Consider the following 27,877-nt stretch of genomic DNA (forward strand, 5'->3'; position numbering starts at 1 on the left):
TGGAAAAGCAAGTAGATGAGGGAGTGAGAAGTGAAGGAAAATAGAGGATGGCGGGGGCAGCTGTGGAGGTGGAGATTTGAGTCTGGCTAGTGAGAGGAATTGTCCAAGCAGTGGAGGAAACAGATAACATGGGATCAGGAAAAGGTAGTCTTTGGTTTTCTGAAGCTTTTTTTGTTGCTTGTGTTTGTTGTTTCTTTCTTTTTCCCTGGAGAGGGTTAGGGTTATGAGTACACTTAAAAATATACTTGGATATAAATGGACTGTAGTCTGAGACAGAGAAATTTGCTGCACCACAACTGTTCCTTTCAAACGCTGGACACGATGAGTCTCTAAGTCATAAGACTGATGCAAAAATCCACAAGGAAAATGAGGTGCATTTGTCTTCTTATGTTGGGGGGCATTAAAGGTTCACTGTGATTAATATTTTAAGGCTTTTCCTCTGCTGCTGTGAAACCTGCAGATTTTTTTTTTTTTGGTTATTATTTACTGAGAACAAAGTTTATCTCTGACATACCTGATTCTGGAAGCTCGGGAGCATAATAACACCACCCAGACCTGTGGTGTTCACCTGGAAGAAAAATGGATTGCTGGCTGCACCAAAACACACCTTTCATACAGCTTTTAGTGTAAGAATGTACAACTGCTCTGTGTGAGAATGGGGCCAAATAACCTCCCAGCTCCATCTTACGTGGAATTTGTAGCTAGAGGATGTCAACATCAAGTGGCTCAGCTCAGTGGTGTGGATGGAGCAGCCTATGTGTCACACCTCCAGGGACACAAATCTTGTTTGATCACACAGGAACAAGTGGCTTTATGTGTCTTCAAAATTCTGTGGGGTTTGGGCGTGTTTGGGTTGGTTGTTTTGTTGTTGGGTTTTTTTTTCCTGTCAGTCTTTTGTGGCAGCTGTAACTGATTTCCCTGCTAGCACTTTCTCTGTATTATAGATCTTTCTAGTTTTTGATAGTGTTTTTGTAATCAAGTAGTTAAGACCTACCTGGAAGGGGGGCGGGGAAGGAAATTCTGCTCATTCCTTTTCTTTGCCTTTTATTTTTTGAATGAAGGTGTTTGTGTGTCTTGGCAAACCACACTGTGTTTCTTTTACATGCAGCATATGAAACAAAGGTGGAATTTTTTAAATACTCTTTTCTAACTGGACTGTAAATAAAAGTGAAGTGATCTGTGTTGTGTGTTTCACTTATGTACATAAGTAAGCGCCCACAGGAGGAGTTTTCTCAGCGGTGGCCCAAGCAGCAAGGGGAAGCTGCAGTGTAAACTTCCCCATGTTGTGCCTGTGGCCTCAGCACTCCGCTAGAAGTTGTGGCTCAGACTACATGGAAATGCTCAGGAAAAGCAAGGTGTGGAGATGAGGCTGATACATCTATTAGGATAGGAATAGCCACAAAAGGATTTTGCTCATTGATTTCATGCCTTTGGTTTTTTCTGTAGAGCTTTCTTGTAGGGACTGACCTGCCCTTCTGATCTGCCCTTCTGCACTGAGAACAAGGCTGTCCTAACACCCCCATGCTACACCAGCCTGTTTATTTTGGGATTAACATCAAATTCTGTTATATTTTACAATTCACAGAATCATCAGAGCTTGTTTGGTTGCTTGTTTTAATGACTAAAGCAATGCAGGGGGGAAATTGTGTCTCCATTTTTCAGGGTGAAATGAGTATTCACATGTTTGCCCACATGTCCCCTGAATAGAAAGGCTGTTCCATCATTGCAACACCCAGGGTCCAACTCATTCAGTGCAAAAGGCAAACATGAACTTTAGTTTGTGAACTATTTAGCACAATAGTTACCCCTGCCTGCTGACCTATGGTCTCTGCTCATCTGGTGCAACTTCAAGGGAGTAACCTGGTTGCCATCCACACAGAGCCTGTATGATACGTAAAGCATGTTTCTGTGTAAGCCTGAGGAAAGCTGGATGTCTATTGGCAAGCCAGCTTCTGCTAAATGGTGGATCTGAAATAGACCCAAAACAAAGAAAGAAAGAGGAGAGAGAGCAAGAAAACCAAAGCAAGGAACCTGTTCTGTTGCTATAAAACAGCTGGTGATTCATGCCAGACAATTATCCGTCCTGGGAATTGACTAATGGTTCTCACTGAGCCTACCAAATATTGCTGCTTATCAGTTCTCATTGAGCAGTAATTCCCTCTCCTGGTGGAGACCATTTGTGAGGCCAAGTCTTGGCCTGGGGGTTTGCTACCCTCTTCACCAGCCCTGCTCATACATCGGTGTCTAGAAAATCTTAGTCTCAGGGGTGAGGTTCATTTTTCAGCAGGGTGAACAGCACAGGGCTTTGGCTCCTGTCAGTCATAGTGGCAGCCCTGCTCTCCTAGGCCTGGCTTAGCTATGATGCAATAGGTGGGACAGGGCAGATCCTGCAGTACTTAAAGATACCTTGGTGACATAAGACATGAGGAAATAGTCCCTAAATCAATATCAGGTGGCAGGTCATCCTGCTCAGCTGACATGAAATGGCAACCTCCATCAGAAGCAGAGCTATTGTGCTGGAAGTGTGCACAGGACTTGGAGGACAGCAAGATCTTGGGGATAGGAAGCTGGGCTCTTGAGGCAGCCTGAAAGTGTGCCAAACAAGGTGGGCAGGCCAGCACTAACTCCGGGCTTCTGCACAGGCTTTACATGCTCTTGGCAGTGGCTGGTCATGGAGAAGTCACCTGAGCAGGAAGAGCTTTCAACCGAGAGGTGCAAGCAGGCTCTTAAAAAGATGCCTGCAGCTTATCTCCTGGTTCCTTTAAGGAACCAAACAGATGTTTGACCTTCTCATAGACATAGGTGGGATGTGATGGATATTATGGTACAGCAGGTACACAGGGAAGATTTGATCTGATGTTTGAGTTGGATGAACTATGTTCCTCCTTTCAGGCACTTGCTTGGCACCTCTAGCCATCACTTCACCTCACAGCTTTTTGTTTTCAGTGGCATGCTGCTGTGCTACCTGGTTCCCTTCAGACTTCTGCCCACTTTTCACTGTTTTAAAAAATACAGCAGGGTACATAAGTTTGGAAAGCTGAGTACATGTAAGAGTGGCAAGAAGCAGTCAACTCATCTAAGTTTCCCTCTGTGATGAACTCCACTGGCCTGACAGCCTGGCAAGTCACTTTTAAATCAAATCCCTGGCTATTCCCAGTGCCTGCTCAATGAGTCACAGAGCAAAATAAAGCTTATTTCTACTGGTTTTGCCAAAGCATTTAATTACTGCTCTGGTTTGCTGTAGGCTCTGAGGAAATGGTGGAGGACTCATAGCTATTGTCCTTTGTCCTGTAACATTAGCAGCAAGGAAGCACACTTGCACAGCTTGCTTTTGAAGTTTTGTTAACTGCAGAGAGCTGTACCACACCACATCACTTCAGCACTTCCAGGGCTTTGCCAGTCCCAGGCCAAGGTTCACTTCAGGGGTGAATGACCTTACTGTCCTCTGCCTGTCTGTAAGATTGGAAATGGGAAAGGTCTGGTGTTGGGGTGCTGTAAAACCAGTTGTCTCCTTTTCTGTATCCTAAGTCCCTTGTTAGCTAGGCACTGACCTCTTCTGAGACAAAAATAGTCCTAAAATATGTACCAAGTTGCCACAGCTACCTGTACAGAGTATGCTTTGGAAATCCTTTTTCTTCAAGGAGCAGGAGAGACCCTAAAGAGCGTGTAGATTAATTGAGATAATTAAATGTAAAGAAAGTAAAGGAATACGATTCTTCCCTTCCAGCCTGCCAGGACTGTTTTGAGGTGAAGTCTAGCCTGAGATCAGAGTGATGCTCATTCTTTTGACACCTGTAGGCTTATTCAGCTGGAGAAGGGAAGACGTAGGAGGGACCTGACAGCAGCTTGTCAAACAAAATGGAGACAGGCTGAGGTCTGCAGCCTGGCAGGAAGAGGTCATGGTCACAAATTGAAGCTGGATAGAATTAGACTAGACTAGACTAGACTAGACTAGACTAGACTAGAATAGACCAGACCAGGTTGGAAGAGACCTTCAAGATCATCGTGTCCAACCCATCATCCAACACCACCTAATCAACTAAACCATGCAACCAAGCACCCTATCAAGTCTCTTCCTAAACACCTCCAATGATGGTGACTCCACCAGACACAAGGGAAACCCCACCCTCCCACCCCCCCCATTAATATGATAATTTAAGTATGAAAAGAAGGTACTTCAGGAGGCTGGGGAATGTCTCTCCCTGGAGGGTCTCAAGGCATGACTGCACAAAGTGGAGAGCAACCCAATGCAAACTTGATGTTGACCCTGCTGTCTCTTAGGGTCATAGAATAATAGAACAGACTTATAGAATCATTATGGTTGGAAGAAACCTCTGAGATCATCAAGTCCAACTGTCAACCCAACACCACTATGTCCACTAAACCACATCCTGAAGTGCCAAGTCTACATTTTGGTTTTAACACTTCCGGAGACAGTGGCTCCACCAGCTACTTGGGCAGCCTGTTCCAATTCCTGACCACTCTTGCAGTAAAGAAATGTTTCCTAATATCCAATCTAGATTTCCCCTGGCACAAGTAGAGCTCTTTTCCTTTCATTCTTCACTTGATACAAGGGAGGAGAAGCCAACACCCACCTCACTCCAACCTCCTTTCAGGTAGTTGTCGAGAGCCACAAGGTTTCCCCTCAGCCTCCTCTTCTCCAACCTGGGTGAATCTTCGGGGCTGCGAGTGGGATCCTGCAATGGTAAGCAGAAAGCTTTTAGTTACCTGTTGTATGGAGGTGTAAAAGACTGATATCATCACCCTTGCTAAAAGCACAGACGCTATGAACAGAGGTTTGCTTCTGAGTAACAAGGAAGGGCTTGCAGTGCAGTGCAAATTGCCTGAGGAACAGTTCAGGGCGCTAGCAGTTTCCTCTGCGCTCTGCCGGCTGAATCGCAATTGTCCTTTAGTGCCATCTCCTGGGAAAAAAAGAGATATTTCCAGCCTTGTGAGCCCGCCTCGCTGTTCTGCCTCATCTCCTGCAGGGATTTCCTGCCCTCCCTTAGGCTGGCCTCCTGGTTTGTCCGGCCCCATCTTCAGGATGTTGAGGCCCAGGAGTGGAATGTGCGTCTCTGCATACCAATGTTTTCTACCCAGCTGAACCCTGAGCCTCCTGTGTGCAGGTATTTCAAGTGTAAAGCCATAGGAATATTGTTCTTGTGTTGTTTATTTTCCTCCAGCTACTACAAATGCTTTACACTTTGCCTTGAGGTTCTTGCTGTGCCTTGGAAATGTTAAGGATGCTTCATTGGAGGGAAGGGGATGAGCCACAGTCACTTCTTGCTTCTGAATCTCATCCTCCACTGCAGAGATCACGACTTCTTAAGGCAGGCTGTGTTGTTTCAAATGCACAGGGAACAGGAGTCACAGACTGGAATGACCTCCCTCAGGAGTTGCCTTGGACCCCAGCTCCAGCATGATGTGGGTACTTGGCTTCCTCATGCTTTCTGCATTTCTCTTCCTGCTGCCCATGAAGGAATCCTTGCGCCTTCCTTTCCTGGGAGACTAATCTAGCATCAGATTGCTTTTTCAGCTGTGCCTGAGTTAGGGTGGAGAGTTTCCTGTCCTTGGTAAATTCCATCCTTCTCTGTGATGGCTGTTAAACCATAACTGCAGGAGTTTGTTAGTCCTTGTGCTGCAGAACAGATACAGTGCTCCCCAGTAAAGCCTTTCCTTTGGTTACCTTCCCTGTTCTCCCGGGTGACAGGCAGATCTACTCTGGCCATTCAGGCTCCTAAAGCTGCCTGACGGATACAAAATACTGACCTGGAGAATCACACAAAACGTAAGGAAAACTTGTAATATCCTTAGCCTGTGTTAATTAATACTGGGCTGAACACTTGCCTGGAACAACAATTTCTGTATTGTCCTGGTGAATTCAGAGGATTGTGATCAGCAGCACAGAGTCCAGCTGGAGGCCTGTGGCCAGTGGTGTTCCCCACGATCAGTACTGGGTCCAGTTTTGTTCCACGTCTTCATCAGTGATCTGGATGAGGGGATTGAGTGTACCTTCAGCAAGGTCACGGATGAGACAAAACTGGGAGGGGTAGCTGACACACCAGAAGGCTGTGCTGCCATCCAGTGAGATCTGCACAGGCTGGAGAGCTGGGCAAAGGGGAACCTCTTGAAGTTCAGTAAGGACAAGCATAGACTCCTGCATCTGGGGAGGACAAATACCAGGCACTAGTACAGGCTAGACGTAATCCTGCTGGAAAGCAGCTCCATGCAGAAAGACCTCGGAGTCCTAGTTATCCATGGGACAGCAATGCACCCTTGTGGCCAAGAGGGCCAATGGTATCCTGGGGTGCATCAAGAAAAGTGTCTCCAGCAGGTCTAGGGAGGTTCTCCTCCCCTCCCCTCTGCCCTGGTGAGACCACACTCGAATTCTCTATCCAGTTTTGGGCTCCCCAGTTCAAGAGAGACAAGACTGGAGAGAGTCCAACAGAGAGCTACAGGGATGATTAAGGGACTCAAACATCTGTTCTGTGAAGAAAGACTGAGAGACACGGGGCTGTTTAGTCTTGAGAAGGCTGACAGGGGATCTTACTAATGTCTACAAATATCTGAAGAGTGGGTGTCAAGAACAAGGAGCCAGTCTCTTTTCAGTGGTGCCCAGTAGGCAGCCAGCAGGTTGTCAAGAATCACGATGCACTTTTTGCCAGCTAGGGTGATTCCTGTTCGCAGGAACATTTTCTGATCCTGGCCTGTGATCAAGCTTACTTCTTCAGGTGAGGCAGGTATGAAGAGAGCTCTTGGCCCATGATAGCTGCATCTTCAATCTTCCTGTCCTCCAGGATGCTGCTGATGCACTGCTTCCACTAATCCATTGTGGCTGGGCTGTCTGAATCCTTCAGAAATGCCCAAAGCCTGAGAGGTTCCTTGTCTCCCACCTGCTGGGTCTTTGGTCTCAGCACACTGACCCTAAAAATTTTGATTTGTGAGTTTGGCTTCAGATCCCTGCAAGTCTGAACGGAGGAGCTGGAGGAAGTCAACAGCCAAGGCTCTTGCTTTGACCACGAGGAGACACCTGTGATGACAGCAGCTTTTGCCACTCCAGCCTGTTCTGTGTTGTCACATCTGACTCACAGACAGGTACTCCACAAAGTGACATCCCAATGACTTTTGACAACAAGAGCAAAGTTCTGGGAGAGGCTCTCATGAGTTTGGTACCAAGCAGCTGGAGGTGGCAGACACCCCAAGGTAGCCAAACAGCACAAGACTCCCTGCTCTAACCTCAAGTGCTGTAATTTGCTACTGCCCACACCAGCTTTCCACCTCCAACCACCTGTTTCCCACTTAGCTCAGTCAAATCAAATGGCTGAATTTCACAGAATCATAGAATGGTTTGGTTTGGAAGGGACCTTTAAAGGTCATCTAGTCCCAACCAGGAATATCTTTAACTGGATCAGGTTGCTCAAGGCCAACCAGACCTTGAATGTTTCCAGGGATGGTGGGGCATCTGCCACCAATCTGGGCAACCTATGCCAGTGTTTCACCATCCTCACTGTGAAAAAAACCATCTTCTGTCAATATAAATCTATCTTCTTTTAATTTAAAGCCATTACCCCGTGCCCTGTCTCAACAGGCCCTGCTAAAAAGTTCACACCTTTCTTCTGTGTCCCCTTGTACTTCAACTCTGCAATAAGGTCTCCCCAGAGCCTTCTTTACTCAGCACCTCCCACTCAGCCTTTCTTCACAGAAGAGGTGGTTCAGGCCTCTGATCACGTTTGTGGCCCTTCTCCAGACCCACACCAACAGGTTCACGACCGTCTTGTGCTGAAGGCTGCAGAGTTGGACGCAGTACTCTGGGTGAGGTCTCACCACAGCGAAGCCAAAAAGTATTTTCACCTACGCCTATCTCTACAGGGTTCGTACCCTTCAGCAACATTGCTCTGAATAACAGCCCGGAGTCTAGAAGAACAGCATCTGCTGCCTCTGTTTTGTCAAGCTGGGTACTGACAGCGTGTGCTCGGTATTTTATTTCCACGCTGGGACTGCACTCTCCCTTCCCCCAGTGCCCTCGGCCCCGTGCAGCGGCAGGTGCCAGGACCACCCCCGCAAGGGCCTCGCTGCCAGTCCCGTTGGACGCCAGGATCGGCGCGGCTGGAGGGAGGCGGTCGCCAGCCCGCGGCCCGCCCCCAGGCCTTGACTTCGGCCCTTTCAGCTGCCGCTCCGCCGCCGCTGCTGGGTCGCCATGAGCGGGGCGCGGGGCGCGGCGGCCTTGTCGCTGCGGGCGGCGCGGCCGCTCTGGCTATGGGGGGCGGCGGTGGCGGCGGTGCTGGGCGCCTTGCTGGGGGCCTGGCGCTGGGCTGGCGGGCGGAGCAGGGCGGGGAAGCGCCGCGGCCGTCTGCAGCGGGTGGGGACGGTGCTGAGCCTCTCCGTGTACCCGGTGAAGTCGTGCCGAGGGGTGGCGGTGCGGAAGGCGGAGGTGACGCCCATGGGGCTGCGGAGCGGGGAGCTGCGGGACAGGTACGGCGGGGGCGGGCGGGGGGGCGCCGCGCACCTGTCCGGCCCGGGCTGGGGCAGACCCCGCTGCCGGGTCCCGATTCGGGCCCCACGTTTGTTGGGTGTTCTTTTCGGCGCTTTTGAAGAGGCATCCGTTGCGCTGGCACTGCCGTGCCCTCCCCCGGCCGGAGCGCCCTGCGCCTGGCATTGGCCTCTAACATTGTTCCACGTGCGTCTGGCCCTTGCTGCGCTGCAGGTTTTGGCTTGTGACAAAGGAAGACGGGCACATGGTCACAGCTCGCCAGGAGCCGCGGCTGGTCCTCATTTCTATCAGCAGTGAAAATGGGCACATGATCTTGGAGGCCCCGGATATGAAGCCGCTGTCCGTGCCAGTAAAACTCCCCAGGAAAAACCCCGTGCGGAACTGCAGGTAATCAAGGAAGAGTTTTTCCCCTCCGTTCTCTACAAATACCCTTGCTTACATGCTTTGCTTTTCAAGAGATTGAGGGAGCTGGGATTGCTTAGCCTGGTGAAGAGGAGGCTCAGGGGAGACCTTACTGCTCTCTACAACTACCTGAAGGGAGGTTGTAGACAGGCGGGGGCTGGTCTCTTCTCCCAGGCAATCAGCACCAGAACAAGAGGACACAGTCTCAGGCTGTGCCAGGGGAGGTTTAGGTTGGAGGTGAGAAGAAAGTTTTACACACAGAGAGTGATTGCCCATTGGAATGTGCTGCCCGGGGAGGTGGTAGAGTCACCATCACTGGAGGTGTTTAGGAGGAGACTGGATGGGGTGCTTGGTGCCATGGTTTAGTTGATTAGGTGGTGTTGGGTGATAGGTTGGATGCGATGATCTTGAAGGTCTCTTCCAACCTATTCTATTCTATTCTATTCTATTCCTTGTTCAATGATGCCTGAATTGTAGGGCTTCATTTTCCTGATTACATGGCAAAATAGGCAATTTCAAATGGTCTGATTTTACCACTAGAACTGGAGAATAATGTACATTTTATAATGTATCCCCTCTGTGTTTGAAGATGCCTTATGCAGAAATTAGAGGGTGAAAGTTTAGTGTTTCTGTTTCTTTCACCTGCCTCACCATCAGCATCATGGATAGAGAGCTCAGATCAGGGCCTGTACTAACAGGACGAGGAGAAGTGGCTTTAGACTAAACATGAGTGGGTTTAGATCACACATAAAAATGTTTTTATTATGATGAGAGTGGTGAGACAGTAGAGTCAGTTGCCTAGGGAAGTCTTGGATGCCCCATAATTTTACATGTCCAAGGCCAGGTTGGACAGAGCTTTGAACAACCTGAGCCAGTGGAAGATGTCCTTACCCATGGCAGGGAGGTTGGACTACATTATCTTTTAAAAGTGCCTTCCAACCCAAACCATTTTTTGATACTGTGAAATTCTCTGCCATGGTTTATGTACAAACTTACAGGAAACCAGGACTCATTGTCATAACCAAAGGTCTGGATTCGATCTACTAACAACTGGTGAAAACAGATCTCAGGAAAAGATGACACAGTATTCAGAGGTCATACATTCTTAACTGTGATCTTCAGCCTTCATAGAATGTCATGTTTGCACATGTGGTTTACTTCTAGTGATTTCATTTTTGCTTGGATGAGCAATTGCATCTCACAGCCTCAGTCATGCTCATTGGTATTTCTTGGTCACTGCTAGTATATGCATTGGCATTTTTGGGTACACACTGCCCATTTGGAATTAGTGAGGTGTCAGAGTTTAGATTCTTGCACTTCTGTAGGCATTTAACTGAGGTGCCTAAATGAAAAAGTTGGGTGCCAGAAGCTCGCTCTGTGTTCACAGGGAGAAGATGAACAACCCCAAAGAGAGGCCTTTCACTGTAGGTGCTATCTTAAAGGGATTTCAGGTGAATACAAACATAGGCAGAAGGCCTACCGTATCCTGGGTTGCATCAAAAGCAGTGTGACCAGCAGGACAAGGGAGGTCATTCTTCCCATCTACTCTGCTCTCATGAGATGCCACATGGAGTACTGTGTCCAGTTCTGGTGTCCCCAGCACAGGAAGGACAGCAGACTGTTGGAGTGGGTCCAGAGGAAGGACACAAAGATGATGAGAGGGCTGGAGCACCACCCTTGTGGGGACAAGCAGCGAGAGTTGAGGCTTTTTAGTTGGAGAAGACTGGGGAAACCGTATAGCAGCCTTCCAGTACCTGAAGGAGTCTACCAGAAAGCTAGGGAGAAACCTTTTTGCAAGGGCTCGTGGTAGTAGGATAAGGGGGAATGGCTTTGAGCTGGAAGAGGTTACATTTGGGGTGGATATTGGGAAGAATTTTTTTACAGTGAGGGAGGTGAGGCACTGCAGCGGGTTATCCAGAGAAGTTGTGGGTGACTCCTCCCTGGAGGTGTTCAAGGCCAGGTTGGACAGGGTCTTGAGCAACCTGGTCTAGTGGAAGGTGTCCCTGTCCATGGTAGGGGGTTAGAGCTAGATGATCTTTTAAGGTCCCTTCCAACCCGAAGCATTCTATGATTTAGTTGTGTGCCTAGGGGGTTGTGTATGAATGCAGGCCTGGGTATTTTATGCATGTATTGAAATTCATGCTGGAAATTGCCAGAGGGAAGCAAAAAAACCTCTACCAAAAATAGCAACTAATATGTAAAACTATTTAGTAACTGTGTAGAGCGTTAGACCCTACAAAGTTACTGGTAAGTGTTTGGATAGCAGAGAAAGTTAATGTGCCAGCTGCTATGATTAAAACTAAAAGAGTGCTGCAAAGGAACTGCATTTGTTATCTTTTAGCATAAATCTGTTGCTTTGGAAATCCTTGATCAGCACAGCTCAGTATCTCTGTTTATATAAGATAAGGCAGGTGCAAGTTACAAATGATACCATTTCTCCTGGAGAAACAGGTCAGTGTTTTACAAATCCACCCAGATGCCTGCCTGTTAGTCAATGACATACACTACAAAACCATGCAGTTTTCAAGGTGTCTTTCCAAAACTTGTTGTGCCATTAGAAAAACATTTAAGGTAGACTAAATACATTTCAGTAATAAAAAATTGCCTTGGATTTTCCTGTTCTAGATCTTTATTTCCTCTTCTCTTGATTTTTTTAACCTTGGTCATAGAATTGTTTTGGTTGGAAAAGACTTCCAAGATCACTGAGTCCAACTGTCAACTTAAGATGACCACAGCCATTAAAATACATCCCACAGTGCCATGTCCACGCATTTCTGGAACACCTTCAGGCATGGTGACTCCACCACTTTCCTGGGTAACCTATTCCAAAGCCTGAACACTCTTTCAGTAAAGAAATATTTCCTAATATCCAATCTAACCCTTCCCTGGCACAATTTCAGGCCATTTCCTCATGTTCTATCACCTGTTACTACAGAGAAGAGACCAACCCTCATCTCTCTACAACCTCCTTTTAGGCACCCTCTGGCTTTAAAGTTGTTAGCATTTGGGAATGCAAATAATCAAAATTAAGATGCATGTAAATGGACTTTAAAAGTTACCAAGTTGTTTGGTGTTGTAGGTGGCATCACAGGATATGAAATCAGCAATACCCATGTCAAAACATTACCTTCTCAGGAGGAATCATGAGATTTTGTATGACTCTGGTGTGCTTAAGCCATTGGCCATTTGTCAGCTCAAGGCTGATTCTTTCTGACCCATTCAGCCACTGTAAGAATGTGGTTTAAGAGTAGTACCATACTCAAGCCAAGTGAAGATTTGGCTTTTGTTGCTAGATTCTCCTCTTCCAGCTCGTGAGTGGAGGTAGCTTACTGCATGGTGTGCTCTGCTGGCAAGGCCCTCTGCACAGATTTGTATGTATTCTGCCCAGGGCAAAGCATGATGCTTTCAGATTGGTGCTGGCTTGTGCCTGGCAGCTGAGGTAATGCAGTGGTGCATCTGGTTGCAAAAGCCTGTACAGATGCTGATCCTTAAAACTGGTATGTCCAGTTGCAGGCTTCACCTGGTTATTCACCAGCTTGTGTTTGGGGGAGTCAAGGGTAGGACTGAAGCCATTGTGCAGGCACAGTTTCTATTTGTGCAAACATCAGAGGGTTTGCATAGCCCTCTGGTTAAGAAGCCTTGTGTTCTTCATTGCTGTCCTGGTCAGTATCCATTGCATTACCTTAATTGAGTGATCTGTTCCCATGGATCCCTATACCACCGAGTGCTCAGGATAGGCCTGCCTTATGGGTGGAAAAGAGCAATGCTGGAAGTTGTAAGACCACCTCTGTTGTCCTGCCAGACAGAAGGCACACAGGGACTGAGAGTGAGGGGAGGAGAGAGGTAGTTGAATGCTGTATTAGGCTATGGCATTTAGTCCCTGCCTGTGCCACAGAGTTCTTAAAGGGATCCCAGCAAACAGAGCAGGGATGTTTCTGCCAGCAGCCTACTGATTCATCTCTCACTGTGGTGAGTAAAGGAGGGCTCCTAGGATCTGGGCTCAAGCTAGATGAACTGCCTGAGCATTTCTATGCTTTAAGTTGTCCTGGAGATGATTGCAGAGGTAGAGGAAACTGCAGTGCATTTGAGTCAAAATTGCTACTTTGGAGAGAGTTTAGGATCAGCTTTGAAGTTTATTGCAAGGTTGACTCGAGGGCTATCTTTTCATTGCAGGGAGGTGTTTCTTGCGTAAACTTGTTTGTGTTCTGCTGCCAGTGGCTTTATGCCCTGTGGACTTTGCTTCCATTGTAAATCTTTAAACTCTTTTAAGATAACTGAGCTATCCTATATGCTGAGTTTGAGCTGAAGAGGTTCACTCAGCTCTGGCTAAATGTTTACAGCACTAACATCTGAAGGAGAGTTTCCTTAACAATCAGGGACACCTACAAGTGATAACATTTCTGAATGTCAGTTACAGTAACATGCCACATCCTTTCAAACTGTCATTCATTTTCTGAAATTAACTGCTTTTGATATGATTTCTGGGCAGAAATCTTCTGATGTTGCTGTGGCATGCAAGTGGAAGAGCAGACACTTTTTTTTGCTTGAAAAGTATGGCAGAGGGGTAGGTTTGTTACTGGTCATTGATGTGACAGTTAGGTCTGGACACCTAAGGGCTCATTCTTTAAGCAGCTGATATTATCTAGCTGTATCCATGTTACTTAGCTTTCAAAACAAGGCCATGAGGAGATTGCGTGCTGGGGAAGGGCCTTGTGCCAAATTCAGAAGCCAGCTGCCACCTCAGTATCACAGTATCACAGTATCACTAAGGTTGGAAGAGACCTCGAGGATCATCGAGTCCAACCTGTCACCACAGACCTCATGACTAGACCATGGCACTAAGTGCCACATCCAATCCCCTCTTGAACGCCTCCAGGGACGGCGACTCCACCACCTCCCTGGGCAGCACATTCCAATGATGAACGACTCTCTCTGTGAAGAACTTTCTCCTCACCTCGAGTCTAAACCTCCCCTGGCGCAGCTTGAGACTGTGTCCCCTTGTTCTGGTGCTGGTTGCCTGGGAGAAGAGACCAACCCCTTCCTGGCTACAACCACCTTTCAGGTAGTTGTAGAGGGCAATGAGGTCACCCCTGAGCCTCCTCTTCTCCAGGCTAAACAATCCCAGCTCCCTCAGCCTCTCCTCATAGGGCTTGTGCTCAAGGCCTCTCCCCAGCCTTGTTGCCCTTCTCTGGACACGTTCAAGTGTCTCAATGTCCTTCTTAAACTGAGGGGCCCAGAACTGGACACAGGACTCAAGGTGTGGCCTAACCAACGCAGAGTACAGGGGCACAATGACTTCCTTGCTCCTGCTGGCCACACTGTTCCTAATGCAGGCCAGGATGCCATTGGCCCTCTTGGCCACCTGGGCACACTGCTGGCTCATGTTTAGGCAGCTGTCAATCAGCACCCCCAGGTCCCTCTCTGTTTGGGAGCTCTCCAGATACTCTGACCCCAGCCTGTAGCTCTCCATGGGGTTGCCGTGGCCAAAGTGCAGCACCCAGCACTTGGACTTGTTGAATGCCATCCCCACCTCGTTATAATCCAGGCAGTTTGTTTACTCTGTCTTGCTGCTACTACTACTACAGCAAGCTGTGTGCCAGTGAACAATAAGCATGTTTGAGCCTTCAGCTTTCTGGCTAACTGGCTGATGTGTCTTGTCACCCTTCAGAGTGTTTGGAGTGGATATTCAAGGTAGGGACTGTGGAGACGAAGTGGCTCAGTGGATCACCGCTTTCCTGAATTCAGAGCCGTATCGCCTGGTGCACTTTGAGCCCTCCATGTTGCCAAGAAAGTCAAAGGACATGATAAACCTTTTCCGAACCACAGATGAGGTAAATGAATGTTCTTTTTCTCAGAAGTACTTTCTTGTAGCTGTTTTCCACCCATCAAAACATGCCCATTACATCACTGATGACTGAGCCCAGTTCAGCAAGGCGTGTTGTTGTCTGCTTGTACCACATGAATCTTGAGCCTCATCCTCTTCTATGCTGATGCTGCTTAAATGTTGCTTTAAACCTGTTCTGAGTTATCACAGTATCACTAAGGTTGGAAGAGACCTCAATATCATCGAGTCCAATATCTTCCATTCTCAGCTAAAGAATCTAATACTGCTAGTCAGAGAGAGTAGAGTAGAGTAGAGTAGAATAGAATAGAATAGAATAGAATAGAATAGAATTAACCAGGTTGGAAGAGAACTTTGAGATCATCCAGTCCAACCTATCACCCAACACCATCTAATCAACTAAACCATGGCACCAAGCACCCCATCCAGTCTCTTCCTAAACTCCTCCAGTGATGGTGACTTCACCACCTCCCTGGGCAGCCCATTCCAATGGCCAATAACTCTTTCTATGAAGAACTTATTCCTAACATCCAGCCTAAACCTCCCCTGGCACAGCATGAGACTGTGTCTTCTCGTTCTGTCATAGGTTGCCTGGGAGAAGAGACCAACCCCCACCTGGCTACCACCTCCCTTCAAGTAGTTGTAGGCAGCAATAAGGTCTGCCCTGAGCCTCCTTTTGTCCAGGCTAAGCAACCCCAGCTCCCTCAGTCTCTCCTCATAGGGCTTGTGCTCCAAACCCCTCCCCAGCTTTGTTGCCCTTCTCTGGACACATTCCAGCAAGTCAACATCTTTCCTAAAAGAAGAACTGTTACATTGCAGAGTAGCATTCCTTTTGTGCTTCAGTGAATAGAAAAAAGTTAAGACTGTGTAAGACACAGAAGACTAGGTTTCAGCAAAAGGGATGTCACATTAGGAGGGATGACATTCAGGCATCCAAGCACGTGAAGAGAGTGAAATTGGTTCTTTGATTATTTCAGCACATCTTGGTGGTGTTGTAAAGGCTTGTCTGATGAGAGACATGTAAGAGAAAGACAGGAGGAGGGCTATACACTAAAGTTCTTGCCAGGATTGATCTCTTTTAATGCTGTGAAAGTAGCATACATTGGAGTTTTCTTTCAGTATTGGTCATTGGCTCTGTTGGCTACAGTGGCAGCCTTCTCACTGCCAAGCAAACTTGGGCTGACAAATGGACAGTTGCAATTTAGTACTGCTATTCTGTGTGTGGAACTCCCCCTGGTGGTGTGATAAGCTGGAGCCATTATTTAGCATAAACCAAAACGCTTAGTTGATTGTAGTCAACCAGATAAATTCAGCAAGTCCACAAACATTTTAAGTACCTTTCATAACTTGCCCTAACATTACCTCTGCCTGTAACACCTATAATAAATGCCTGAGACATGCATGCAGTATTATTGTGGAAGAAGTTGGGATAGCTTACAGAGTTCTGGTTTTATTCTGTAAGTGAGGTTTATTTTTACATTTTGAGCAAATCAGACCTGCTGTGGTTGCTGAAATAGGAAAGGCCATGCTAGTTTACTTTTTAACCTGCTCCCAGGACGTGAATGCAGCAGCCCCAACAGTCAGGTTAATAGGTGGACAGTAACATTCCTCCTGTGCTCTTTACAGCAGCTTCCACAGCAGCCTTAGTATTTGCTTGTGTTTGTATAGGTTGCCTATCCAGACTGTAGCCCTGTCTTGATCATCTCAGAAGCTTCACTGGAAGATTTAAATACCAGGCTGGAGAAGAAAGTTAAGATAGAGAACTTCAGGCCAAACATTCTTGTGACAGATTGCAGTGCTTTTGAGGAGGTAAACTACCTGTCTTAAGTATATTTTTGAAGGCTTGAATGTGTTTCTTTTAATTCAGTTTCCTTGTGTGATGGGTTAGGAGAGCTGCTATTGTGTGGTTGGTGGTGGTGTGGTTTAAAAAATTGTTACATTGGTTTTTAACCCTTAAAGTTATTTTTTAAATCTATTTTTATTTTGGGGGGGTTAACTATTTAAAATTGGTTTTATTTTTGCCTTCTGAAAGTTTTGCCTTTTTAAAAAAAGAAGTTGTGGGGGTTTAAGATTTTTTTTATCCCCCCTTCAGTGAGGAGGTTTCTTTAAAGTAGTACCATACTGTAGAATAGAATTAACCAGGTTGGAAAAGACCTTTGAGATCATCAAATCCAACCTATCACCCAACACCATCTAATCAACTAAATCATGGCACCAAGCACCCCATCCAGTCTCTTCCTAAGCACTTCCAGTGATGGTGACTCCACTACCTCCCTGGGCAGCCATTCCAATAGCCAATCACTCTTTCTGTGAAGAACTTCTTCCTAACATCCAGCCTAAACCTCCCCTGGCACAGCTTGAGACTGTGTCCTCTTGTTCTGGTGCTGGTTGCCTGGGAGAAGAGACCAACCCCCACCTGGCTATGACCTCCCTTCAGGTAGTTGTAGACAGCAATAAGGTCTGCCCTGAGCCTCCTCTTCTCCAGGCTAAGCAACCCCAGCTCCCTCAGCCTCTCCTCACAGGGCTGTGCTCCAAACCCCTCCCCAGCTTTGTTGCCCTTCTCTGGACATGTTCCAGCAGCTCCACATCTTTCCTAAACTGAGGGGCCCAGAACTGGACACAGGACTCAAGGTGTGGCCTAACCAGTGCTGAGTACAGGGCAAAATGACTTCCCTGCTCCTGCTGGCCACACTGTTCCTGATCCAGGCCAGGATGCCATTGGCCTTCTTGGCCACCTGGGCACACTGCAGGCTCATGTTCAGCTTACTATCAACCAGTACCCCCAGGTCCCTTTCTGCCTGGCCACTCTCCAGCCACTCTGACCCCAGCCTGCATGGGATTGTTGTGGCCAATGTGTAGAACCCAGCACTTAGATGTGTTAAATCTCATGCCCTTGGACTCTGCCCATCTGTCCAGCCTGTAACTGCACTTACTTTGAAGGTTCAAGTAAAGATGATGATCTGAAGTGGTACTGCTGCTTCTAGGAAGGACTGTGCCACTCCTGGACAAATGGTTGCATGTGGATGTTTATAATGTGTACATGATGTTATCTTCCCTCAGGACACCTGGGAGGAGATTTTTATTGGCAATGTGGAGTTGAGAGGGACAGTGTGCTGTGCCAGGTAAACATTTGACACCATTATTTTACATACATGTACATATCATATATATGATTTATGATAAGAATTTTGTGATTCTGTGATTATTTTGTATACATATATAATGATTTATGCTGAGAAGCCATGACTGATGTGGTGCTGTCTGTCATTGCAGGTGCATTTTAACAACTGTTAACCCAGACACTGGAGTCATGGACAGGAAGGAGCCCCTGGAAACGTTGAAAAGGTTGTGAAAAAAAGTAACCAGGGCTGCTTAGGCTCTGGGAGTGAGCTTAGGCTGGATCTCAACAGATGTTAGACTAATGTTTTAAAAGTGATTTGAAGAATGTGTGGGATGTAATAATTCAGTGTAAAGGTCTGTGTGCATTGGCTTCTGTTCTGCTTTCTGCCATTCTACGTGGCAAAGAAAGTTCAGGGAGTTCTGCTTTCTTGCAAAGTTTGCATTCCCTCTCTCTTGCATCTCTGCTAGGGTGAATGCCTAGGGTAACAGGTATTTAAAGGTCTGACTTTGCAACTTTGGGTTTTCTCTTTGTAAAGTCTTTTGTATGTGTATTAAACACAGATGTGTGAATACAGTTCACAGAATGCAATAGGTTGGAAGGGACCCTCAAAGGTTGTCTTGTCCAACCCGACTGCAGTGAGCAGGGGCACTTCCAAGTAGATCAGGCTGCCCAGGGCCACATCAAGTCTGATCTTGAATGTCTCCAAGGGTAGAGCTTCAACCACATCCCTTGGCAACCTGTTGCAGCATTTCACCACTCTCATTGTAAAGAACTTCCTCCTGTGTCCAACCTAAATCTAGCCTGCTCCGGTTTAAAACCATCGCCCCTTGTCCTAACTTGCTCTTCCAAGCAGTCCTTCCCCAGTCAAGCTTTTTATCTTCATTTGAGCTGTTCTTTTCTCTTAATTATAATGTTTATTTTTTGACTCTGGTATGGTGACTAAAACAGGGCATCACAATTCATATGTCCTCTTTCTCCTCATTGGTACTTTGGTGTTTAGAATGTGCTACCACTGATTCTGAAGACGTGCTCTCTCTGTCTCCGCAGTTACCGCTTGTGTGATCCATCGGAGAAGCACCTGTACAAATCCAGCCCTCTCTTTGGAAGATACTTTGCTGTTGACAAAACTGGAACAATTCAAGTTGGAGACCCCGTGTACAGGATGGTCCAGCAATGAGAGAAACTTTGCTGAGCAGATTGCTTTTTCACTTTGATATGCAAATGGTTTTCCTGTGAACACTGCCACCGGCATAACCTTTTCAAACTCCTTGCAGTATTTTTTGTGCCATGTTCCTTTGTAAGGTGCAGTGGGGTCTTTGGGGTTATAAAGTGATTTCAGATCATGTCATCTACTAGCATAAACATAGAAACCATGTCTTTAGATTTTCTGGAGGCTGTGACAGAAGAAATTGGTCCCAAACAGACTTCACAGCACAACTGAGTATCACACCTCCAAAAAATTTATGTCAAGCCTGCTGTTAGAAGCCAGAATTATGCACAAGGCCTTTACATCATGTCTTAGTTAAATTCAGTGCCTATAAAGAACCACAGAAACAGTCATGCCAGGTGTAAATATGTTGGTCAATGAGCTGCCTTTACAAGTGAACATGGAGTGCAAATGGCAAGGCTCTGTCTTAGACTCCACCTTTCTTTAGTCCTAACCATCTTACTCTATCTAGAGATGTTTTTTTACAGTGTTTCTTATCCTGCAGGTGTTTCCTGAAGATTGGAGCAGTATCAGGAGGAGAGGGATTGTTAGGTGACTAAATACTGCTCTAGCCTTGAGGGGTGATCTCTGGCTAACAGTGTGTAAGACTGTGGTTTTGTTTAGTTTATGACCACCTGCTTGACAGAGTTTGAGCCATCAATTTCTTCTCCTATGTGGCATACTGTAACACTGAGGCTGCAGAGTAGTAATGCATTTGCTACCCTATCAATAGAACTTCCAGTTCACATAAAAGAATTGAGTTGTTACACTGAGTCAGAGACCTTATGCACATTGGAAGGGAAGAAATTCTGTTGGGAGTGATCTGTTTCCCAGCCTATCCCATTCAAACTCATGTGCTGGCCCGTGTTGCAGGGCTCTGGGTTCACACATGGTTGCTGTCTGGCTCAGTGAATCTCTTGTTACAGGAATTCCGGCTCCTAAGCAGGTGTTTGGGAAGCTGCAGTTTTGGACTGAGTGTGTTAACATCCTTACTGGTTATCCATTTAGATCTCTGGTTGCCCACACCCCTGCCCCTATTCTAACCAAAATGTCAGCTGTTTGTAGGAAGCTGGTAGTTATATTTTCTGCTCTATTTTATACTGCATAAACAGATAGGGGAGGAAACTAGCTGGGTTATGGCAGGAGGATCTAGGTGTGATAGGATCTAGGTGTGATAGCATTATTTTGATTTTGTAAGGAAAAGGTGGACTCCAAGGCAAAAGCCAGCCATCTTTCAAATGCTTGGCTGCCTATTCCTTTGTAGTAGATTATTAGATCTAGAAAGACTGCTGAACTAGCCAATAAAGAGGAATCTAATCAAGTGTGAAGAAGGACAAATCATGACCCAATTTGGTCTTTGGATTCTTTTCTGTTGTGAATATGAAACTGGGATTTTGCTGCACGTTTGCAACTCAGACCTGTTAAATGAAGATCCATTGTGCCTTTGAACAAGCCCAGATGGATGTAAGTGGTAAGCCTGAAGCAGGCATATGGGGAAGGCAGTTTTCTGTAAATTGAGAACTTAGAGGTGCTCAAAATAGCCTTTGGTTAACAGAGTGCTCCATCAGTCTTGAGTTTTTCTGTGACAAAACAAGTGCCCAGTTTGGACTGCGTGTTGTGTGTTTGTTTGTTGTCAAGCCTGAAGCAGCAACTAGTGAGAGGAAGCCAGAGGAAAAAGCATCTTCTGAAAAGGGAAAGAATCCCGAAGGAAAAGAATCCTGAGGTTCACTTTCAAAAAGCAGATGCTGAAGATCCTTATTATTAGAAGCTGAAACCTTGTGGAATTCCTGATGGCATTATTAAGCAAAGACAACCTGCTGGGCTGCCAGGACAATTAGTTAAGTGCGTGTCTCCTCATTAAGTCAAAGGAGTGGAAGGAAAGAAAGCTGAGTTTTTGCCTCTAGCCATGTATTTTTCCACTCTTGTTTTAGCACCACATTAAGATTTAGGTAACACAGATCATGCAGTATAGATCATGTAGTATATGTCAGGTTGCTCCTTGTTAGACTAGCATCAGTTGGGTTAATTTGGAAACAGAGCTGTCTCTCCAGTGAAAAACTGCCATCTGCATTCCTGTGAAGAAAATGCCATGGATCTAAACCCCTGGTACATCCCTGTAAAATCCCCTTAGAAGAATTTGGCTGCAGTTCAAACCCAGGTATGTGTCTGAGCACAACACATCCCACAGAAGGCACTTAAATCATTTACACGATGAAAGAGGACCATGATGGGGAGTGGAGAGCGTAGCTTAGGAGAATGACAACCTGAATGTCTTCACGTAAGAGCTGAACTGCTGTAACTGTAGGAAATGTATTTGTGTTAAATCCATTTAGGATTTGTAATTGTTTTAATTGGGTTTTAAAGTCTGTACTTCAGAGTGTTAATTGTGGTGGTGGCTTTTTTTTTAACTTGAAGAAAACAGAAGTATAAAATTCTGGTGAATCCACACTCTTGTAAAACTGGTGAATCTTTTCTCTCTCTGTTTTCTCTCTTTTGGCATTTAACTTCTGCTGTTTTCCAAGACCTCACATATAACCAATAGTGATTTTGTTTAATCTTAGCTCTAAGTTTAGCAGAGTGTGCAGTTAACCAAAGGAAACCATGTGCATAAGAGAGCAGAACCATCAGCTCTAAGTGGTCTTCAGACTCAGTCTTACACCCCTTGCGATCTAGATGGCAACGATAGATGTTTAGGGCCTGTCTTCTTTTTTCCACAGACAAGTGAAAATGAGGAAAATTGGATTTGACAGCAGGGAAGTTTAGTACACTGAAGTCAATGCAAGGCTCTGTTTCCTTTGTCATGTCTCTTAGTATAAAGCCAAACCCTTTTTTCCCAACGTAACTCTTGCAGGAGTTTGTGTGAGAGGAGGACAGTGTTTGCACACAGAAATTTCCTTACTGCCTGAGATTTGAGACTGAGGGGCAGCGTTAGCTGAGCCTGCTTCCCTCCAAAAAACTCTTGAGAAAGGTTTGTTCTTCTGCATCTTAAGGAGGAAAAAAGCCTTCCAGAGGCATTGCTCCATTTTTTTCCTGAGAAGAAAAAATATTCCTGGCTCTTAGAATCATAGAATCAATAAGTTTGGAAAAGACCTCAAAGATCATCAAGTCCAACCTGTCACCCTACACCTCATGACTACTAAACCATGGCACCAAGTGCCACATCCCATCTCTTGAACACCTCCAGGGATGGTGACTCCACCACCTCCCTGGGCAGCCCCTTCCAATGGCTAACAACTCAGTGAAGAACTTTCTCCTCACCTCAAGCCTAAACTTGCCCTGGCGCAGCTTGAGACTGTGTCTTTAGCACTCCAAATGGCAAAGGCACTGTGCTTCCAAATCATGCTTACATCTGCTGCTGCTGCTGCAAAGAACTCTGGAGCCTCAGATTCCATAGCCCTGGCTGAGAGGTTCTAAGCCCCAAATGCTACAGAAGCTACAGGCAAGATGTGTGGGGCAGGTCCCAGCTGGGGCTTCTTTGGATGCTTTGAGTATAGCAGGTTACCTCCAGAGTGCCGTGAGGCTGAACTCCCAAATACTCAAAAGGAGGTAGCTTGCTACCTCCCTTTTCCCACGGTATCTTATTTCCACAACAAACCTTTGCTTGATTATGTCATTCACTGCCAGCAAAGCTTTTTTATATATATATATTTACTTTTCCAGAGGGCAACAGAAAATGATCACTATTTTCATGAGCCTGGGGGGGTTTTGGTTTGTTTGCTGGGTGGGCTTGGTTTTGTTGTTTGTTTTTGCTGTAGGGGCAATGAGATCTCAGCCTCCTTTTTTTCCAGACTAAACAAACCCAGTGGCTCTAGCTGTTCCTCCTAAGACTTGTTCTCCAGACCCCTCACCAGCTTTGCTGCCCTTCTCTGGACACTTCTGTTATAGTTGTGTCATTTTAAGTCACTAAAAACAAATGTTAATTCTTGTCTGTGCTGGAATAAATAACTCTGGATTGCAAACTCTGTGTAAAGAATAGATAGATTAAAAATCATTTAGGGTGTTACTGAAACTTCCTTGCAACTTCTGGGGAAAAACAAACCAAAAAAACCAACCCCAACCTAGTAGTGTCATCTGTGGGGACAATGAAAAACTGAATTAGCCTTGTTAATCCAGTGAGGCTACAAACAAACCTGCATGGTTTCACTTCTGTTTTCATTTACACTTCTCAAAGCTCACAGCACAATATGGTACATTTTCACCCTGGGTTTCCACTGGAAATTGCTTTTGAGAGTGACTCATTCCTCATTTGTGTTCTTTTTGTGGTTCCTGACACATTTCACTCTTCAGTAGCTCTTTGAGTACACACAGCCTTAATCACTGGGATTTTTACTTACCTTCTTTAAACTGCTAAGGATTGGTAAACCCCAAGAAGCCATACACACACCATCTCCAAGGGTGAGTCCTGAAGGATTATTTTGTCTAAAGTAAGGTGAGTAGGATTGGATTTGAGATCTCAGTGTGCTGCAGATGATCTTTGTCGTTTTGGTTTGTGGTTTGATTGAACAACACTGCAGGAATTGGTGTTGCTTTTTTCTTCACAGCCCAGTGTTTCATGTGAGCTCTTCAGCCTGGTAAACTTTCCACACAGGAACGTCTCTGCTTTTGTTACTGTGTTGTTTATAGACAAAATCGCAGCACTGGAAATGGAGAGCTTTTGCTGTGAGACCTGTTCCAGCTGAAGTTCACATCCAGGAAGTTCCTTTGTGATCTGCTGCTAGGGTGTTTGTGTGGGTGAGAGCTGTGTCTGTGAAGGACTTCAGTGAAAATAAACTGAACTCTGCCCATTTTGGAGCATAATACAAAACTCATAAACTTCTCCCAGATGAAAGAATTCAGCATGAACTCTCTAGCCTGTCCTAAGGCTGCCCATGAACTTTAAGCTCTCCTAAATATAACAAAGTGTAGGTTTCCAGGAAAGAGAATCATTAATTTTAGGGACTGCTGTCCTTTGCTGCATCCCAGAGGACCAATCCAGCTGAGGATCCTTCATTCTTGCCTGGAGAGGCTTTGCATTTGGCGACACTGGGTCCTAAATCTGTGCTAACTCTGCAGTTGTCAGCCAACCATTCTCCTACCTCCAGCCTTTCCCAGATGTTCAAGAACTGAAGCTGCATTTCACTCTCACTGTCAGCTGTTTGACAGGGCCACTGCTTTTTAAATAAATACAAAAGTTAAGATCTTAAATCACTGATAAAGTATAAATACACTTTAAAACCACATTTGAATAGAGTCGCTGTTGCTCACCTGTCAGGACTCTGCTGTGGTTACTAGAGCACAAATCACCCTTGTCTGGATGTCTCAGGGAGCTTGTTTTGCTCCTCTTAGTATTTAGGGGATTGGGCATTAGTGGAAATGCAGCTGTTTCAGCTGGGATCTTGGGAAAGACCTCCCTCTGCCATGTGCTGCTCATGGTGCGTCCAGAAACACACCACTGGTTGTTTTACTGTTGAATTGCCTGCCCTGTGTATCAGAGGAAGAGTTGTTGTTGTTTTCAATGGACAGAGGACCTGGCCTTCAACAGTTCAAGATTTTATGTGCTTCCCATATTTTTAGAGCATTTCAATTCACTGATTGAACCTTAGGGAAAAAAAAATGTATGATAAAACTGGTAAAAGAGGCCACCTGTACTGCTCAACCTGTTGCCTTAGAGATACATTTCTCTGCTCCTTGTAAATCCACTCAGCTCTTTTGGTACCAAGTGAAAGGTTTCTAACAAGAAGCTGAGAGAGGAAGTAAAGCTTTGCAGATCTACAACTACACATTGCAAACACGTTATACTGAAATATATTTTGCCTTCTGTTGTTGCTGGGGGAGGAAAAGCACCAGCTGAAAACTTTGCTTTAGAGAAAATGTGTCTGCTTTTCTGATGGTGAGTTTAACTTTTACTGGTACTTGGGCACAACTAAAATGGGCCTTTTCTGAATCATCTTAATAAGCTGGTTTCAATTCCAGTGAGGGACTTCATCCAAGCATCAGCTGCTTGGAGATGCATTTCAGTGTGGAGATGCCTTCCAGAAAACTTCACATTTAGCTTCGAGTTCCAGCAGAAGAATCTGGAGTTACAAGAGGCAAAGCACCCTCAAGAGTTGCTTCTGTCTTTCTGCGTGGAGCTGGGTAGGAAGAATCCAAGCTTTTGCTCACAAACTGAGCAAGGGAATATATTTTCTCCATCTATCTGAAAACACATTTTTTTTTCTGAGCCCATATTTCTACAGTAACTATGACAGTCCCTTCTGATTTGGGTTTTGCATCAACAGACCTCTAGAAAAATATTATCCATATATAGATCTTATGACATGCCAGGCTGTATTCTTTCCTCTCATGTCACCAGGTGATATATTGATACTCAATCTTCAGTTTTTCTTTACAGCATGAGCTTACTCCTTCCAATAGAACAACAGTCCTGAACTGAATATAAATTATGCCTTAGACCATATATTTTATCTGGTTGGCAGAGCAATGAACCAGAAGGAATAGGACAATGAAGGCAGTTCTTGTTTATTGTACTTCTCCTAACAGACCAGTTTAAGTAGAACACAGATTAGATGAGGTGGATTTTCCTACTCTTCGGTGTGATTATAATTTGAGCAGTCCCCTGAAAAGCAGAAAGAATGCTGTAAAATGGCTGTGGCAAGTCACTTAGTCCTGAGCATCGTTATGTGTATTGCAATAGTCTCTGTGAATTCACTTTTCTCATCACCTCTCTGCACTCCCTATGCTTATCCATCCTTGTGGGTTTGCTTCATCTTTGCTCACTGCTGCTGTGGTTATTTACTTGCTCTCTTTCCTAGTAACATCCGTGAGCTATGTACCTTGTATAAGCCCTTCTCAGGCTCCCAATGACATCAAGAAGACCTTTTTTGTCCTTAAGGCAAGATACTCCAACCAGCGCTAAGGTGATAAAGAAGTGCCACAGTGCTGGGGACTGTGCAGCCCCCCATAGTGGTGCTGAGCAGATCCTCAGGTAGGACCCGACCACCAGCAAGCTGCACCTCTATGTAAGTGCCACGAGGAGATGTGCTGCCCTGCAGCCTGCCTGTCACTGCCTGCTTGTGTAATGGGTTTGGGGCAGATCCCCTCCCCACCACAGGCAGAAATAACGACTCAGGCAAATGGATTGCAAAAGTGATGAAAGTTTAAAACCCAAAAGCAGTGAAGGTGGCTCTGTCTGTGAGTGTGCCTGTGTGAAGGAGAAAGGACAAGAAGAGGCAGAATGATTTAGCAGCAGAATATGTAAGAAGGCAAGGCTTTGTCAGCAATTTGGAATCAAGTAATTGTGCTGCAGCTATTACAGGATCTGCTTTTATCAAAACCAACCAACCACCCCCTCACCCAAACAACAACAGCAATAAACCCCAAACCAACCAAACACCAGGAAACAATCCACCAAAACAAAACCCAAACCATAATTCTGAGGTGTCAATCACACACTTGAAGGAAGAGGTGATTACTTTCAGATTGCTAGCAGAAGCAACATCTACACTGACTTTTCTATTATGTGGTTAAGTATCAGGATAAGTGGCCCATGGTAAAAGAGATAAATGCATTGGAAGGGTGGTGATGCACATGTTTATCCATCTGGGTTTTTTTAGCTGTAGCTGAATTTCCTCTTTGCAGTGGCTAATGCAGAAAAGCCAATCCCCTTGTTTACTCTTTGTTTTGTTAATGGTTATCTCCCCTTCTGTCTGTTAGTGAAAGTAGACAGGTGGGATTTTACCTACAGGCAGCCTATAGCTCAAAGAGTTGGCATAATCATTTAGAGGAGGGCAGTGAAGTGAAATGGATGAGACTTTTGTTTAGACAGGGATCCTGTTCCTAGCTCTGCCTAAAGTGACCCTGCACAGCCTTTCAGAGCCTCCTGTATTTTATCTCTGACATGGGTGGATTAATAGTTGCTTTCCTCATAAAGTAGGAGGATGGAGCTGTGCTTAGTAATAAACAGTCTGAAGTGTCTCCATCATTAAGAGTAATCAGGGGAAGAAGTAGGATTCCTGAGTTCTCTCCAAGCCTTTCCTTGGCTAGAAGGCACTCCAGCAGTCCCAGCTGCTCTTCCAGTAAATGCTGGGGTTTGCGGGTGTTATTCAGTTGGTTTTGTAGACAACAGAGAAGAGACAGTGGTTTTGAGAAAGATGTGTAGGATGGGTAGGTAAAGTCTCTTTAGAAGTGCTTAAAAATCACAGGAAAGTGAGATTATTTTTTTCTTTTATGTCAGAGTGACTTTCCCAGCAGTGCCCCACCACCTCTCAAATCCTCTTGGACTCTTCTTCATAGATAGAATAGAATGGTTTGGGTTGGAAGGGATCTTAAAGATCATCTAGTTCCAACCCTCTCTCCACGGGAAGGGACACCTTCCACTAGAGCAGGTTGCTCAAGGTCTCATCCAACCTGGCCTTGAACTCTTCCAGGGAGGGGACATCCACAGTCTGGCTGGGAAACCTGTGCCCTCACTATGAAGAATTTCTTCCTAATATCCAGTCTTAATTTGCCCTCCTCAAGCTTCAATCCCTTCCCCCTTGTCTATTATGACAAACCCTTGCAAAAAGTCCCTTTCTAGCTTTCCTGTAGGTCCCCTTCAGGTACTGGAAGGCTGCTATAACATCTCCCCAGAGCCTTCTCCTCTCCAGGCTGAATAGCCCCAGCTCTTATAGCTTGTGCCCATAGAGGAGGCGCTCCAGCCCTCTGATCATCTTCATGATTCTTACCAGAATCTGAATTCTTATTACAAATCGTGGAGAAACAACAGACTTTTAATAAACAATCATAGAATCATTTAGACAGGAAAAGACCTTTAGGGTCATCGAATCCAACTGTAAG

General features: G+C 45.7%; 1 protein-coding gene across 1 annotated transcript; it reads left to right on the forward strand.

Annotated features, from left to right (window-relative positions):
- The first annotated feature begins 8,174 nt into the window (after nt 1-8,174).
- Nucleotides 8,175-21,050, forward strand: LOC104299881 (mitochondrial amidoxime reducing component 2). Its single transcript, XM_054170254.1, has 7 exons — nt 8,175-8,472; nt 8,705-8,878; nt 14,562-14,724; nt 16,404-16,544; nt 17,796-17,857; nt 18,009-18,080; nt 18,904-21,050. Exons 1-7 carry the CDS (start codon nt 8,198-8,200, stop codon nt 19,031-19,033), a joined length of 1,017 nt encoding a protein of 338 aa, XP_054026229.1. The 5' UTR covers nt 8,175-8,197; the 3' UTR covers nt 19,034-21,050.
- The last annotated feature ends 6,827 nt before the right edge of the window (nt 21,051-27,877 follow it).

This window comes from Dryobates pubescens, chromosome 2, assembly GCF_014839835.1.
Source record: "Dryobates pubescens isolate bDryPub1 chromosome 2, bDryPub1.pri, whole genome shotgun sequence".
Lineage (NCBI taxonomy): Eukaryota > Metazoa > Chordata > Aves > Piciformes > Picidae > Dryobates > Dryobates pubescens.